This window comes from Hylobates moloch, unplaced genomic scaffold, assembly GCF_009828535.3.
Source record: "Hylobates moloch isolate HMO894 unplaced genomic scaffold, HMol_V3 SCAFFOLD_2, whole genome shotgun sequence".
Lineage (NCBI taxonomy): Eukaryota > Metazoa > Chordata > Mammalia > Primates > Hylobatidae > Hylobates > Hylobates moloch.
Window position 1 is genome coordinate 171,407,356 of NW_026652277.1, and position 15,081 is coordinate 171,422,436.

At 36.0% G+C, this 15,081-nt stretch overlaps 1 protein-coding gene across 7 annotated transcripts in view; it reads left to right on the plus strand.

Moving 5' to 3' along the window:
* The window catches only part of QKI (QKI, KH domain containing RNA binding), a 163,725-nt gene that overhangs the window by 109,979 nt on the left and 38,665 nt on the right, over positions 1-15,081 (plus strand). For all 7 annotated transcript variants that reach the window (XM_032162108.2, XM_032162084.2, XM_032162100.2 and 4 more), the window contains exon 4: positions 14,060-14,203. In XM_032162108.2, the coding sequence (XP_032017999.1) occupies positions 14,060-14,203 (144 nt within the window). The remainder of the gene's footprint in view (positions 1-14,059; positions 14,204-15,081) is intronic.

Consider the following 15,081-nt stretch of genomic DNA (forward strand, 5'->3'; position numbering starts at 1 on the left):
TGTCACTTTTTATAGTTTTGCTAATCAAATTATGATGAAGGGTTATGAGAAATATATCACTTTTTATAGTTCTCTTTTTAGCCAAATTTTAATAGAAGATTGGAAGAAAAGTCTAGGATTATTACAGGTTTTGGATGACAGAGGTGATGTAAGTGTAGGAGAAATGTATGCCTAGAGGACTTAAAGTCACCTAGTTTTTCTAATGACGTAAAATTACCCTTGCTTTTTTTCTGCTGAGAAGAATGGGTGTGTGAAATACACGTTAACACTTTGGAATTTAAGTGAAGAATGAACTCCATTTAATACACTAAGCATTTGCACCATCTAGTATTATATTTTTAATCTGCATCAGACATTATGTCATCCGAATATCAGCCCATGAGTATAGAAGTATGCTCTTCTTAGTAGCTATACTTGCTGCGACCTGACTGTGCACAAGGAGTACCATGCTTTGGATCCTTCCCTATGAGAATCGCTAGGGTGTGTTGTAGGTACCTGTCTATATATTTTTCAGTTGAAATTAGAAGGATAATCTTCCAGATATTTAAATGTGTTAAACCTTAAATGTAACAAATATTTTAGATAAACATATGTAGACTATTAAGACTGTGTTTGATTCGCTCTTATTACTCTAATCTTAATTCTAGAACTTTCAAAGTTTGAAAGTCATTACCAAGAAAAAAATTATGACATCACAAGTAATTTGGGGCAGGCACTTGGATATATATTTTTTGAGACAGAGTCTCACTCTATCGCCCAGGCTGGAGTGCAGTGGCACGATCTCGGCTCACTGCAACCTCTGCCTCCTGAGTTCAAGCGATTCTCCTGCCTCAGCCTCCCAGGCAGCTGGGATTACAGGTGCATGCTACCATGCCCAGCTAATTTTTGTACTTTTAGTAGACAGGGTTTCACCATGTTGGCCAGGCTGGTCTCGAACTCCTGACCTCAAGTGATTTGCCCACCTCAGCCTCCCGAAGTGCTGGGATTACAGGTGTGAGCCACCATGCCAGGCCTGTATTTTTTAACCCAGAGGGATCATTGATTAATTGCTAATTTATTTTTTACTGTGGCTTTGATTTTGAGGCTTCTTAATTGAGGAAGCAGGATGTGCTTATGCTTGATTATGTTAATATAATGACAGAAAGGACATCCTGCAGTGGAATTAAGGGGAATCCCTGTTAGCTGAAAAGCCATCTTTTAAGGAAGATACAGGAAAGAACAGGGATAGGAGTTGCATAGTAAAAGTGTTAAGTATTATGTGCTATCTTCAACATACTTTCTTTAATCCTTGCAACCTTGTAACCTTTACAAATGAGAAAATAAGATTTCAAAAAATAGTTAACGTTTTGTCATATAACCTTGATCAGTCAACCCTCATATGTGCTTTTATGTAACACAGTGAACTTCGGTGTCACTCCCTCAATTGCAAATAAATAGTTACTAGTCTGTAGGCTCCTTGAGAGCTTGCATGTCTATTCACTTGCCTGTCATAAACCTTGTTCACTCACAGTAGAAACTCAATTATTATTTATGTATTTATTAAATAAATAAATGAATACGTGAGTGAGTTGCTCAAGATTACAGGGACACTGAAGTAAGACTGGCATTTGAGTCTGTGTTCTTTCCCGCACTCTATTTTCTACCTTTGTCTGGTGTTTTAGGGGGTATGGAGTCTGGGGAGAGACCTTTTTGTGCGTTTGTTTCTGAGTAACCAGTTCTTTTCATTTTGTCTCTATTCTCCAGTGAGCAAATGAAAATTCAGGGTTTGGAGCAAACTTTTAACGCTGCGGTTATCAGTCAGCAAATATGAGTACTGAATAAGTATTTAGCACTGTGATAAGTCCCATGGAATTATAAATTGTGTGCCTATTTACTTGCTGAGGATCTCAAAGTTCATTTATGCCAACATAGCTCTTCCATACACACATAAATACATATTCCTGGACATTGTCATAAGCTGGAGTCATTATTCTACACAGTTGTGTTTTTGTCATTGCTTTTCAGTGATGTGTGCACGATTACATGAAGACAGCAGCGAATTAATATTTGGGCAGTACGAACACTATAGATATCCACAGTGCTGTTAGGTTGAATAGGACATCGCAACCTACCAACTACAAATAATGGAACTCCTGTTAGTCTTGTATCTTAACATTCCAAGGATGAAACACCTTTTATAACGTAATGAGCTATGTGCTGTTGTTCTCTTACATTTTGGAAATCCTAATATGTAACATTAGGCTGTGATCTTTTGCTTGATGAGGAAGTAAGGCAGACTGTATGTGGATCCTTCAGCATAATTCTTACTTGGCTTGTGGTTGTAGATCATGGGACTCTGGTTCAGTTCTTTAGTTTTGTGTTTTTCATTTTAATTTCACAGAAGGCAGGTAAAATACTCTCTTTCAGTGTTGCCTGAGTTTTTAAAGTAAATCTTAAATTTTTCAGGTATTTATTTTCCCTAACTAATGTAGAAAAATACACATGTAGAATGCACGAGAAAGCACCATATGGCTTAGGAGCTTAGTAATCATGTAATCAGTACATTTTATGTTACTTGCTATTTTCAGTTTATAATCTAGGAATTTAATAATAAATGTCTCTTAAGTGCTTACTATATGCAAAACATTTTGGTGGACATTTTAGGGAAGTGGTTTCTTATATAGAAGGACAGTTTAGCATTTGTTTAATAAATGCATAATTACAGAAACCATGGATTCTATAGTTCCTTTTAAATGATTTTACAGTATGTTAATTATGATAGTATGCATATATGTTGAGAAACTAGTATATTTGTATTTGACATGATTTCATTTGTAGAATTCAGAGCTACTTTGTTTATACATATATGAGACAAATACAGAAATTAATATTTTTAAAACTGATGAAAATATCATAAAAGACATGCAGGTTCAGATCTGTGCAGGGCAGAAGAGAAATAGAAAGCTACTGGTTATGTACCAAACTTTTCTTTTTAAATGCCTTGTGAATTATACAAAAAATTAAAAGGAGCAGTCTTTGCTTTCTAGAGCTTACCATTATGTACACTGGAATATTAAAGTATGATCTTAAGTATCATTTTAGAGCCATAAGATTCGATGAAAGCAAAGCGGGGCTTAGGGAGAATGAATTTGGATAGAGTAGGGTAGTGGGAAACAGTTAAGGAATGGGTAGTATTTGAACGCATTCTTCAATTTCATTAAGTTTTTATAAATTCCCTTTACTATTCGCTGTCCATTTTGTGTACTGCTTGTGACATAATAATAGTCACGGTTTATCCCACTTTCCAGGAAACTCTACCAGTCCTCCTTTATGTGTCATTTCTAATCCAAACCCTTCATGGAGGGCAGGGTTAGTGCTTTGATCAGCTGAGCTCTCTTCCAGTCTGAAACCCCGAAGATTACAGTTGTGTCTTTATTAAGCTTTTTCCTAAAAAATATATTTAAAAATAATTTTATTTTCATGTAATGGTTAATATATTTTATTAAGTTGGTTAAAAAATAAATTATCTTAAGCTACTCTTTTTATTCTGAAAAGTACATTTCCCATTTTATTTTTCTAAATTATAACCGCTAGTCGTGTCGTTTTATTTGTTGTTCAGTCATCCCTTCCCAGTATTTCTGTTTAATTTTCTTTTTTTTTTTTTTTGAGACAGAGTTTTGTTTTGTTCTTGTTCCCCAGGCTGGAGTGCAGTGGTGTCATCTCGGCTCACCACAACCTCCACCTCCCAGGTTCAAGCGATTCTCCTGCCTCAGCCTCCCTAGTAGCTGGGATTACAGGCATGTGCCACCATGCCCGGCTAATTTTGTATTTTTAGTAGAGATGGGGTTTCTCCATGTTGGTCAGGCTGGTCTTGAACTCCCGACCTCAGGTGATCCACCCGCTTCGGCCTCCCAAAGTGCTGGAATTACAGGCATGAACCACCGCGCCTGGCCTTCTGTTTAATTTTCTACAATCATCTATTCTAGATTCTAGCCTGTCCGTACCATAGTTACATTATGGTAATATTAATTTCAGAGCTCTTAAATGATGGGTACTCGTCCATGTGCTATCTGAACGCTAACATTTAAAACTCATTGTAGCTCTGAGATGTAAGTACTATGTTTATCTCTCTTTTATAGATGAGGAAACTGAGGCATAGATAAATTCAAGCATTTTGCCTAACACTAAACAGCTATTAAGTGGTTAGTAAGTGTGGTATCATAAATTCCTTAACAGTATCAGAAAATGAATATTAAACATTCGCATTTTAAAAATCTTATTATAAAACATTTGTTTTGAATCTCTGGGATTTATACCTAAACAGAATTCCCTCTGAAAAATGGAGCATTTGCACAGTGAACCGTGTGCTGCCACTCTCAACATCAGTACATGAACCTGTTACTGACCTGTGCTTGAGACAGGCTATATCTGGATTTTTCAAAACATCTTGTTTCCTTTTTTTTTTCCCTTCTCTCTCTCTCTCTCCTCTCTCTTCTTTCTTCTTTCCCTCCCTTGCCTTCCTTTTTCTCTTGGCAGAGTCTTGTTCTTGTCTCCCAGGCTGGAGTGCAGTGTCACAATCTTGGCTCACTGCAGCCTCTGCCTCCCGGAATTCAAGCAGTTCTCCTGCCTCAGCCTCCTGAGTACCTGGGATTACAGGCGCCTGCCACCACGGCTGGCTAATTTTTGTATTTTTTGTAGAGATGGGGTTTTGTCGTGTTGGCCAGGCTGGTCTCAAACTCCTGACCTTGTGATCCTCCCCCCTCCCCGCCTTGGCCACCCAAAGTGCTGGGATTACAGGCGTGAGCCACCGCGCCCGGCCATCTTGTTTCTTTTTATTGTTTTCAGTGAAATAATTGTAATCTTGATTGTGTTGGCTTTTGAGTATTGTATTTAGCCTTTCTTCTTAATAGGTAGTTGTCACGTCTTCAAAGGCAGACGAGTGTCATCTGAAGTCAGTTTAACTGAGTACATTGAGTCAGGTTTATGTCCATTAGTTTATCTCATTTTTAAATGAGAAATAGGTGATTATAATAATGCCTACCTCTAAGATTATTAAAAGGATTAAGTTATTTTGCCAATATCAAGTGCTGAGTGTAAAGCCCTATATGTTATTTTTTTGTTTTAGTTGATATTGATCACACTAACTTTTTGTATCTCATGCTGTGCTCTGAGGAGCACTTATTAAAAAGTCTGTGCTAAAGGATATGGAAATGAGTCTGATTCCATACTTCTTGAAACTTTTTAGGAATTGTACATATCAGACTGATTATGTCAAAAGAAAAAATAGTAGAATGGGAGTATTCAGGGAACATCCTGTCTGGGAGGACCTAGAAGGGGTAAATTTGATTGAAAGATGATTATTGAAACTGGGATTTTGATGATTTAGGAAGGAAAATGGGTATAGGTAGAAATGTCTTTTATTTATGTATTTTTCCCCTGGTATACTATCAGTAAATATTCTATTGAGTATTTTAAAACATCACATTCTAAAACAATTATTTCATTTTTCTATGCCTTGAATTGTGTATCTTAGATGATGGTGAGAATAACACCTAGTGTACAAAATCTCACATACGAATTACTGAAAGGATTCTTTTAATGCTGTGAGGAAACATTTTGTGCTTCCGTGGGCAGTAACTAATTTTATGTGGGTGCTTGTTAGCAGCAGGAGCTCAGCCCAAAGTCTCTATTATAAAAGGATTTCCCAACAATCATTTATTTCTATCATCACTATTTTTGTTAAATATTAGCCAGCTTTAAAGTTGTTGGGAAATAACAAATCACTTGATGATTTTTGTCTTTTTATGGGAATCTTTTTGTACATATTTAATTCACTCTTCTCAGCCTTGACTATGTTTCATCAGGATCATATTCAGCTTTTCAACTGATCTTGTTCAGAATTGTTTCTGCATGCTAAAACTAGCTCATGTCTAGAGAAATCTCACTCATTTTGGTCATCGTGGGGCCAGAATAGTATTTGGCTAGTACTGGGGTTACATAAATTTAGTTTAGACATAAAGTAATTAACAATTAAATTAGTGGAATTAATGTATGAAAATTGGAAGACACACCTGGCAGTCAATAAGTACTGTGTCTGTAGGAGATAGATGTTATAGTCCTGTTGTTTTTAACGTGGAAATTATTCGGTAAAAAACAATAAAAGTTATTTGAATTTAGCAACTTGTTCCTTTGTGCTTAATTTAATAAGTATTTGTTGAATGCCTGCTGAATGACTTCCTAGATGATTATTTCAACGGACTGAATATAAAATTATCCTAATCTTCATATTTTATTAAAAAGTCATTTGCTTTGAAAATGTAGTTTTTGTTGGACTCCCGTTCAAGTTTTTAAAAGTTTTTTGAGGTCTGCTTTTATAACTGAGTCAGTGAGGAATTAAATTGTGTGAAATCTACTTTATGCCCAGTTTCTCAACGAACATTTCTTAAACTAATCTAAGATTATATGTACAACTGGAGATGGTAATATGTCTAAGCTTTAATATTTGTCTTAAAATGTATATATTCACAATATGCCTGTTATTGGAACCTTGGTTTTCATCGGTATGTAACACTTTTGAGTTCTGTTTGGAGGGGTTTTGGCGTATGAACTTTCACATTAAGAGCACAGTAGGAGCAGAAGTCTTGTGCTCATTTGCTTGACTACAAATGCATAATTAAAAGAGTCTGTCAGCAGGGGTGGGACAATCAGTATGCTCTAATGCTTCAGGTTATAGAATCCCTTTGTTGTTCAAACAGGTATTGTAATTAGAGCATACTCTTAAACTTCATAGGGCATGATTCATGAAGTTTTTCAAAAATCCAAAAGTAGTTTCTCAAATGTTGAGATTATTTTTTTACTTTGTAGTTTTACATCACTGTATACAGTGGCTTCAAAAATGAATGGAAGTTATTTTATTGAAAAGTAGTAAAATTTAGTTATAAACAATGGTGTTAATTAGTCCTAACTTAGTAATAATGTTGGAAATACACATTGTATATTAAGATCTAATTTTAGTTTTAACAACCTCACCTATTCGAAGCTTTAAAGACTAGAGGAATTTTATGTAAGTGAAATAGCTACAGATTTATCCTTTTTGTATATATGTATCGTGGTAATTTGATAGGTGAGTCTCTCATTTAGGGAGAAAGTGTTTTTATAGGTGCAAGAGATGTGTTATACCAGATGTTTTTCTCCCAGTTCTTGACATTGTTCTGGATGTGACTTACTCAGAAATTCATTTATGGAGAAAGAATACTTGGCATGAAGTTAGGAGATAGGACAAATACAGAAAGACAAAACCAAATCTACTAAATAATCTCATCTACCCCTTTATCTGCCTTCAAAGTCCCCACCAGCTCTAAAATTCTGTGAGGACAAGATGTGCTTAGAATTCTACACAAAAATATTTAAAGGTAAAAAGGTAAAGTAAAAAATTCTAGAGATTCCACTATTCTGTGTTCTGTTTCTAGTTTTTCACTATTTTATGATGCTGTTTTAGGTCAATTTCTCATGTAGGTGATATGTTGTGTTAGGAATTAGTTGTTGAGGGTGCATGCTGTAAAGTTGCTCTGGCTAGGTATGGTAGCTTGGTGGTACAACACTTACTGCCTGACTTGACTAAATCATGTTAAATGTTGGTAAGACCGATAGTCCTATGTTATGTAACTTACGAGGATTGAATGAGGTGATGTATTTATATTGCTTAGCATTGTCCTTGGCAAGCAGTGTTTGATAAAAGCTTAGTTGCCATCATCATTTTCATTTTTAAGTTTGCTTATCATCACCTAAGTCTAATTTATCTCACCATAGTATACTTGTCAAGAATATAGACCATAATAAAGAGTCATTAATAATTGTGACTATCTGCTCTGCAGTTAAGTGTGAATGAATTATAAAGTTGCTTAATATGCTACTAAATTTTAATTTGCTGTATAAATAGAGCTATTTTCATTTCCTTGGAACCTCTCTTGTTATTGCACCCTACCCTAAAAGATGGAAGGTTAGTGGTTTTGAGCTCTGAACATACTGATACATATAGTATTTATATGTAATTTGCCTTTGCTGTCACTTTGTTGTTATATTGAGATAGAACTTTAGTCTTACAGTTTTTAAAAATACTTTTGACCCATCCTGTCTCCTGTTCTTCTGATACATCAAAACAAGGTAGCATTGAGGTTTTAGAGTAAAAGAAAAACAGACTTTGATGGGTTGTGGAAACCAGACCTCGTAAGTATTATTGTAGAAAATCTGGGAGAATTGACTAGAAGTAAGAGAACAAGAAATGGAGTAAAAATTGTCATGTACACCTGGTAACTAAGGAGAAAGAAAGAAGCAGTCCCAGAAACCAAGATACATGAGCAAAGGTGAATATATGAAGGATTAGCTAAACAGAATAATCATTAGTACAGCAGAGCACTATGGGAAAGCTGCAGCATATTCATGCACAGTTTGATATTTGATTTTAATGATGCTCTTCAATCATAAAAGTTCAATTATTCAATTCAGTAAATACTTGTTTAGAGCCGGATATGTGTAAAATCAGTGTGCACATACTGTCAAGAGTATGAAAATCAGTGAGATGATTCTGATATTCAACTTGGAGCAAACTTTCTAATAGCTAGAAAAAGACAATGCACAGATAACTAAGTTACTATATTATACAGAAAAAAAAAGAAATAAAAGTAAATATTAAAGAAAGGGAAAGGAGGCATTCTAGACATAGGCGATAGCTTCCATAAACTTATGGGTATCAAAATCCATGTTTGGGGAGTGGCCAATAATATAGCATGGAGTAAATCTAAGCGTATCGTGGGAAGTGAATGAACACGGCACTTCAAATTAGTGTGGATAGATGTGAATGGTGCATGTGCAGCAGCCAGTCTCTGTCAAAGCACAAGTAAGCCATGACTGTGTTTCAGAGATTTCCTACAAAGCCTCAAATTCTAAAAATCCACTCTGATTCAGAAAATTCATTCAGGATGACTAATAGCTGAGACATTAATTATGGACAGATTTGAAGCAGGGAGGTATGAACCCGTTTGGACATGTGGAGTTCAGACTGCTTTAGAGATTGAAGTATACATTTCTAGTTGGCAGTTGAATTTGGAGGTCTAGAAATCGGGGCAGTACTGTGCTGGAAAATGTAAATTTGGGATTATATTGATGCAAACTGTGTTCTTCTATATTGCTGAAGATTTAGTGGCACATATGTTATGAAATGATATTGCATTTGGTAACTGTAAAACGGACATTATAGTAGTCATAAGCTATTTTTTTCCACATCAATATCTCAGCTATTAACCCCTGAAAGATTATTTGAAACATAATTATAAAAAGAAACGAATGCCTCATAGAACACAGTCTCTAATACAGCATTTTTGGTGTGCGTCCATATCGTCATCCCTCCTGTCTGCTTATTTCAACCTTTTCTTTGTCCTGATTTATTTATTAAAGTGAGAAAATGGGTTTTGCAAGTGGATTCTTACTATGGATATTTTGAGTTCAGAAGTAACCATCGTATAATTGTATCTACTTACTTTATGACTAAAAGAGGACCTTTTGGGGTGTGTGTTATTGATTTCTCTATAAGATTTTCCAATCCCAGATTGCCTTTATAATCTGCTTAAGAAACAATGAGATCACAGGGAGAAATAGTATTTGTATTGAATAATTACTAAGCTGCAAACTCACTGAAGGAATTTACTTTAACTCTTCTTGAGCTGGAATGGACTACAGTAGAATGAATGTGGCTTCTGCATAGCATGACCTCAAAGCCTTTTTTTGTGTGACATTTGATATGCACATGGATGAAAGATTTTCTGAGGCCTGATGTGGAAAACGGGTTGGTGGGTCTCTCTCTTCACACTGCGCCCCCTCCAGAACACTAAAAGAGGTGCTTTTAGTGTTTATTTTCAATTGCTACATTGTTTGATTTTGAAGTGTCTGCTTCATTTATTCCTTGTGGTGAAAACTCAGTGGGCCCTTTTCATCTGGAAGCTCAGATCTCTCAGTTTTGCGTAAAATGTATATCATTGATGATTTTTTCTCCCTCTGCTTTCTTTTTCTTTATATTGGTAGTTGGACATCTGTCATTTCAGTTTCTGAACCTCTTGGACTAGTCCTCTAATATTATACAATTCTGCACCATTTTTTTTTTCTCTGTCTTTTGCTACTTAGAGGGAGAGTTCCTCAGTTTGTCTTCCAACCTTCTATCAAGTTTTTCGTCTTTGCTCTCATGTTTTTTGTTGCAGGAGTTTCTATTTGTATTCAGAATTTTTAAATAGAGCATTCTTGTTTCAGCATTGTAGCGTCTTTTCTTAACTCTCTGAAGGGTCAGTTGTTCAAGTCTCCTGTCCCCAAGATGTGGGCCTGGGTTCCCTTGCTCTGCATGTGCAGCAGGGGAGATGGCTGGCCAGCCCAGCTGTCAGAGTGGAAGTTACCCTGTCAACTGTTCTCCTAATGCAGTTTGAGCAAGTGTTTTACTTCCTTTTGGAATCAGTTTCTGGTGCTGGGAATTAGGGATTGCTTGATAGCTAGCCATTTGTGGACAGGGGATATGGGAATTGAACTGCTTTTCAATGAGAGTTCATCTAGTCCTGCAATCTCAGCCCCACCCTCACCCCTATTTTCACTGCTGCCCATTTCCTCAGTATTTTTGGGGGGGGATTGCAAGGAAATAAGTTTCCTAACTAGAGTCTGCTAAATTTTAAGTTAACCATCTGCTTTCTAGATTCTTAATTTTTAAATGGTTTCCTTTCCCATTTTCTTATTTCTTGTGAGTTTGGACATTTTATTTATTTATTTATAATAGACACAGGGTCTCACTGTTTCCCAGGCTGCTTTGAACTCCTGGGCTCAAGCAGTCCTCCTGCCTTGGCCCCCCAAAGTGCTGGGATTACAGGCATGAGCCACCGTGCCCTGCTGAGTTTGTACATTTTAAACTCTACAGTGTTGTAGAAGAATTTTTGGTGGGAGTGTTAAGTACACGATTCCATTAATTTCTCCATCTTTGAAAATTTGTGCTCCTTCAATTGTTTTTAAAAGTGTAAGCAAAAATGTTTATTTTGAAGCAAACAGGGTAGATGTAGCTTTCTCCTATTTTTGTATTTTTAATTATCATTTAAGTTGTTGAATTAGTAAGAGTATGTATCGGCCAAGGTGTTTTACACCTTAAAAATGTATTCTTGCAATAAAGCAAAATGGCGAATAATAATGCAACTTTGTTTCTATTATGAAAATAATTATTCCTTTTAAATTCTCTGGCTTTTCTCCATGTATAAAGGTTTCTGTGGCAAGTCAAATTTTAGTTTTTATTCTTAAGCTTTTCTCAAATATATTTTATTATAAATGTTCCTTAGTTTTCGTTGTATTAGTATCTATATGCATTAGTGTTTGATACACACACATAGAGCTTTTAATGTCTTTGTCTATTTATAATAACATCTGTATCACTTCTAGATTGGTTTGAGTGGATTGATTGGGGGGGGTGGTCTCATGTATTGCATTTTTCTTGCTGCTTTGCATGCCTGTTAATTTCTAATTGTATGCCAGACTTTTACCTTGTTGGGTGGATATTTTTATATTCCTATAAATATCTTTGAGCTTTGTCCTGGGACACAGTTAAGTTAGTTGGAAATAATTTGACGCATTTGGTCTTACTTTTAAAATGTATTTAGTTGTACTGGAACAATGCTCAGATTAGGTTTGGTTTTTTCCTACCACTGAGGCAAGACCTTTCTGTGTCCCTTACCCATGGGGAATCATTCAGGTCTTTCAGTTCTTGTTCTTTTCTAGAGCCAGGCACTTTGACCTGGAATCCTTTTGGGTGGTTCCTTCCCTGGCCTCTGGAATTTCCTCTCAAGTATGCAACGATCAGTGTTCAGCTGAATATTTGAGTGGCAGCTCTCCCAGGACTCTGTGAGCTCTGGCTGCCTCGGTTTCCCTGGACCCTTGCTTAGGCTCCTCATGGAGTCGTCTGGAGACTCTCAAGCCAGTGAGTGGGGGCAGTCATAGGCTCACCGCAGTTGTTCCCAACTCTGCGTCATTTGTCCTTAGTTGTCTGATGTCCAGTGGCTTGAAACTTAATATGTTTTGCCAGTTTTTTGGTTGTTTCGGCAGGAAGGTGAATCTGGTTCCTGTTACTATATCTTGCCTGGAAGCAGAAGTCGCTTATATATATGCATTTAGTCAAATAGGTGCACTTTTAGGCCCACCAAATAATACCAGACTAGTAGCTTTTGTAGGTCTCTCTCCAAAAAAAAAAAAAAAAGATAAATAAAAATACAAATTTTGGTGAGAAAATACTGTTAGCATTCTTGAACATAACAATTGAAATCTGGATAACAAAACTAATTTTTCTTGCCACAGTTAGAGATATTAATACACATTTTATTTCTTGCCATACAGATAACCCTGAGGTTTCCAATGTCTTGATTCATTGACTCCTTGGTTTCCCACTTAGTTTGCATGGTGTACCCTAGTCAAAAAGAAATATTTCAGAGTTCTGTTTATTAAATATTTACAAACAACTTAATTAGTATTTATATTAAAAACAGTGAATTGAAACAGACTATACATTTTATTTGTAAATAACCACATTTTTACTAATAGCATTTGTATTTTCTTGAGTGCTGTTCAAATTCTCAAACTTTGGAATGAGATTTTTATACTGCCACCCTCTTTTCTTGTTCCACATTGATTTTTATATGTACTTGATTTTTATTACAGCAACCACTAAAAACCTAGCTTTGTAATTATGACATCATCAAAAAGAATGCAATGTGACCTTATGTTGAAACAGTCAGATATTCTGAGCTGGTGGTTCACACAGTGTCGGACAGATGGTACCCCTGTAAAATGCTGTGCTGACTCAGAGTTCACTCTTTGGAAATACATAGATGGCCCAGCATAGGATTGTGTCTGATTTTTTTTTCCTGTATCCCCTTACAATATGTGGATGCATTTTCATCCTAAAGGTGTGTTAATTAAAAATAAAGCAGAAGCATTTACTGTTAAAATTTATTTTTAGCCTTATTGGCTAAGCTCAATCCTGTGAATTGTTGCAGAAAGCAGTTTTATTATGCCTGCTTTATTTTCTTTTATTGGAATCTAACAATTAGGTAAATAGTAACTTCTAAAATAAAGGTCCAACAATAGCAGATATTTATTGTTTGTCTTTGGTACCTCGCTGTGTGCCAGGTGCATTTATATATACCATTTATATACTACTTATATTCTTATTTTATTTAAAAACACTTTCTCTAAAACTTAAAACAGCGATTCTGAAATTACGGCCAACTCTACTTAACCTTCCTGTAGCTTGACCAGGTTTTCAACATGGGGATATTTCTTACTAGAAGACATTAAGGAAATATAGATATTCTCTGTGAAACTAGTATTTATGACTTCATATAATTAAAGAGTAGCCTTACAGTTAATTTTAAGATATGGTCTGATGGGAATATAAATAAAACTATTTTCATAATTACTGCATGAAATACTTAAAACAAGTGGTAGTCATTTTACGCAATAACATGTATATGCAAAATACCTTTTCTAATGCTGAATACAACCAGTGTCATTAAAAGCAGTTGTAATGAAGTGGAAAGATCGCTGAATTAGAGAATGAAAACTTTGATTCAGCTCCTAAATTGACAGCCTGTTAGCTGTGTGACCTTGAGAAGTGACCCCGTTAACCTTGATGACCTTCTGTTTACTCATAAGTAAAATGCAGAAATAATGACATGTTTCTCAAAGTGTTTTTCGTGGTAATGTAAGGACAGTATCAGATGTATGTTTCTTAGTGCATAGGAGCACGCTGGGGGCTGATCTTTAGCATCTGGTTCTGTGCCTGGTGGTAGATAGTGCTCAGCAAATACTTGTTGAATTAATTATCATTTGACCCAGTAGTCTCACATTCAATCAAGCTTTGAGGACCCAGAAAAATAATTCAAAGACTTGTGCCATCATAGCAAAATAATGCAAACATAGCTGAAATAATTGACAACAGGTTAGTATTATGAAAGATGTACTCTCTCTTTAAAGAGAATAATTTTAATCATGTACTCTGTAAATTTTTTAGGAGGAGCAAAATAGAGGCAAGCCCAACTGGGAGCATCTAAATGAAGATTTACATGTACTAATCACTGTGGAAGATGCTCAGAACAGAGCAGAAATCAAATTGAAGAGAGCAGTTGAAGAAGTGAAGAAATTATTGGTACCTGCAGTAAGTAATAATTTCCAGACCTTAGATTTGGGCCTCGTCCTTTTTTGTCAGTTTATTTTAAATTATTGTAATGTTTATAAGGAATAGGTTATTGGTTATTAGAAATTTTATTTAAGCATAAAATTAAAAACACCTGACTGATATTTCTAATATAATAAAAATGTGAAGTTCATATTTAGGGGTCCTTAGACATTAAAAGGGGTTTTGGAGGGTGACATCTCATAAGAAATTATCCAGATGCTTTTGTGTTATCAGTTCTCCTTCCCTCCCGGTTTCTCTTTCCCCATCTCTTCCTTCTGCCCCCCTTCCTTGGGTTGGCTCCTTATTGTTACTTAACCCTTTAATATTTTTAGAAATAATAATTGCACCACTCTCAGTGTATTATTTTTTTTAAACGGGAAATGAAAAATAAATTACTGGTTTTCTGGGCCGTTAATTTTTTTTTCTTATATTAGTGAAACTATGTGGAAATGTGGACCCTAATTTGCTATTGGAAAAACTAGGGCCGGGCACGGTGGCTCACGCCTGTAATCCCAGCACTTTGGGAGGCTGAGGCGGGTGGATCGCCTGAGGTCAGGAGTTCGAGCCCAGCCTGGCCAACGTGGTGAAATCCCATCTCTACTAAAAATACAAAAAATTAGTCGGGCGTGGTGGCAGGCGCTTGTAATCCCAGCTACTTGGGAGGCTGAGGCATGAGAATCGCTTGAGCCTGGGGGACAGAGGTTGCAGTGACCTGAGATTGCACTGCGCACTCCAGCCTGGGTGTCAGAGTGAGACCCTGTCTCAAAAAAGAAAAGAAAAAACTAGGAATACTGTTAGTATTGTGTCCAACAAAAAGTACTGGCATTTACCTAAATGAGTTATGGTACCTGCTGCTT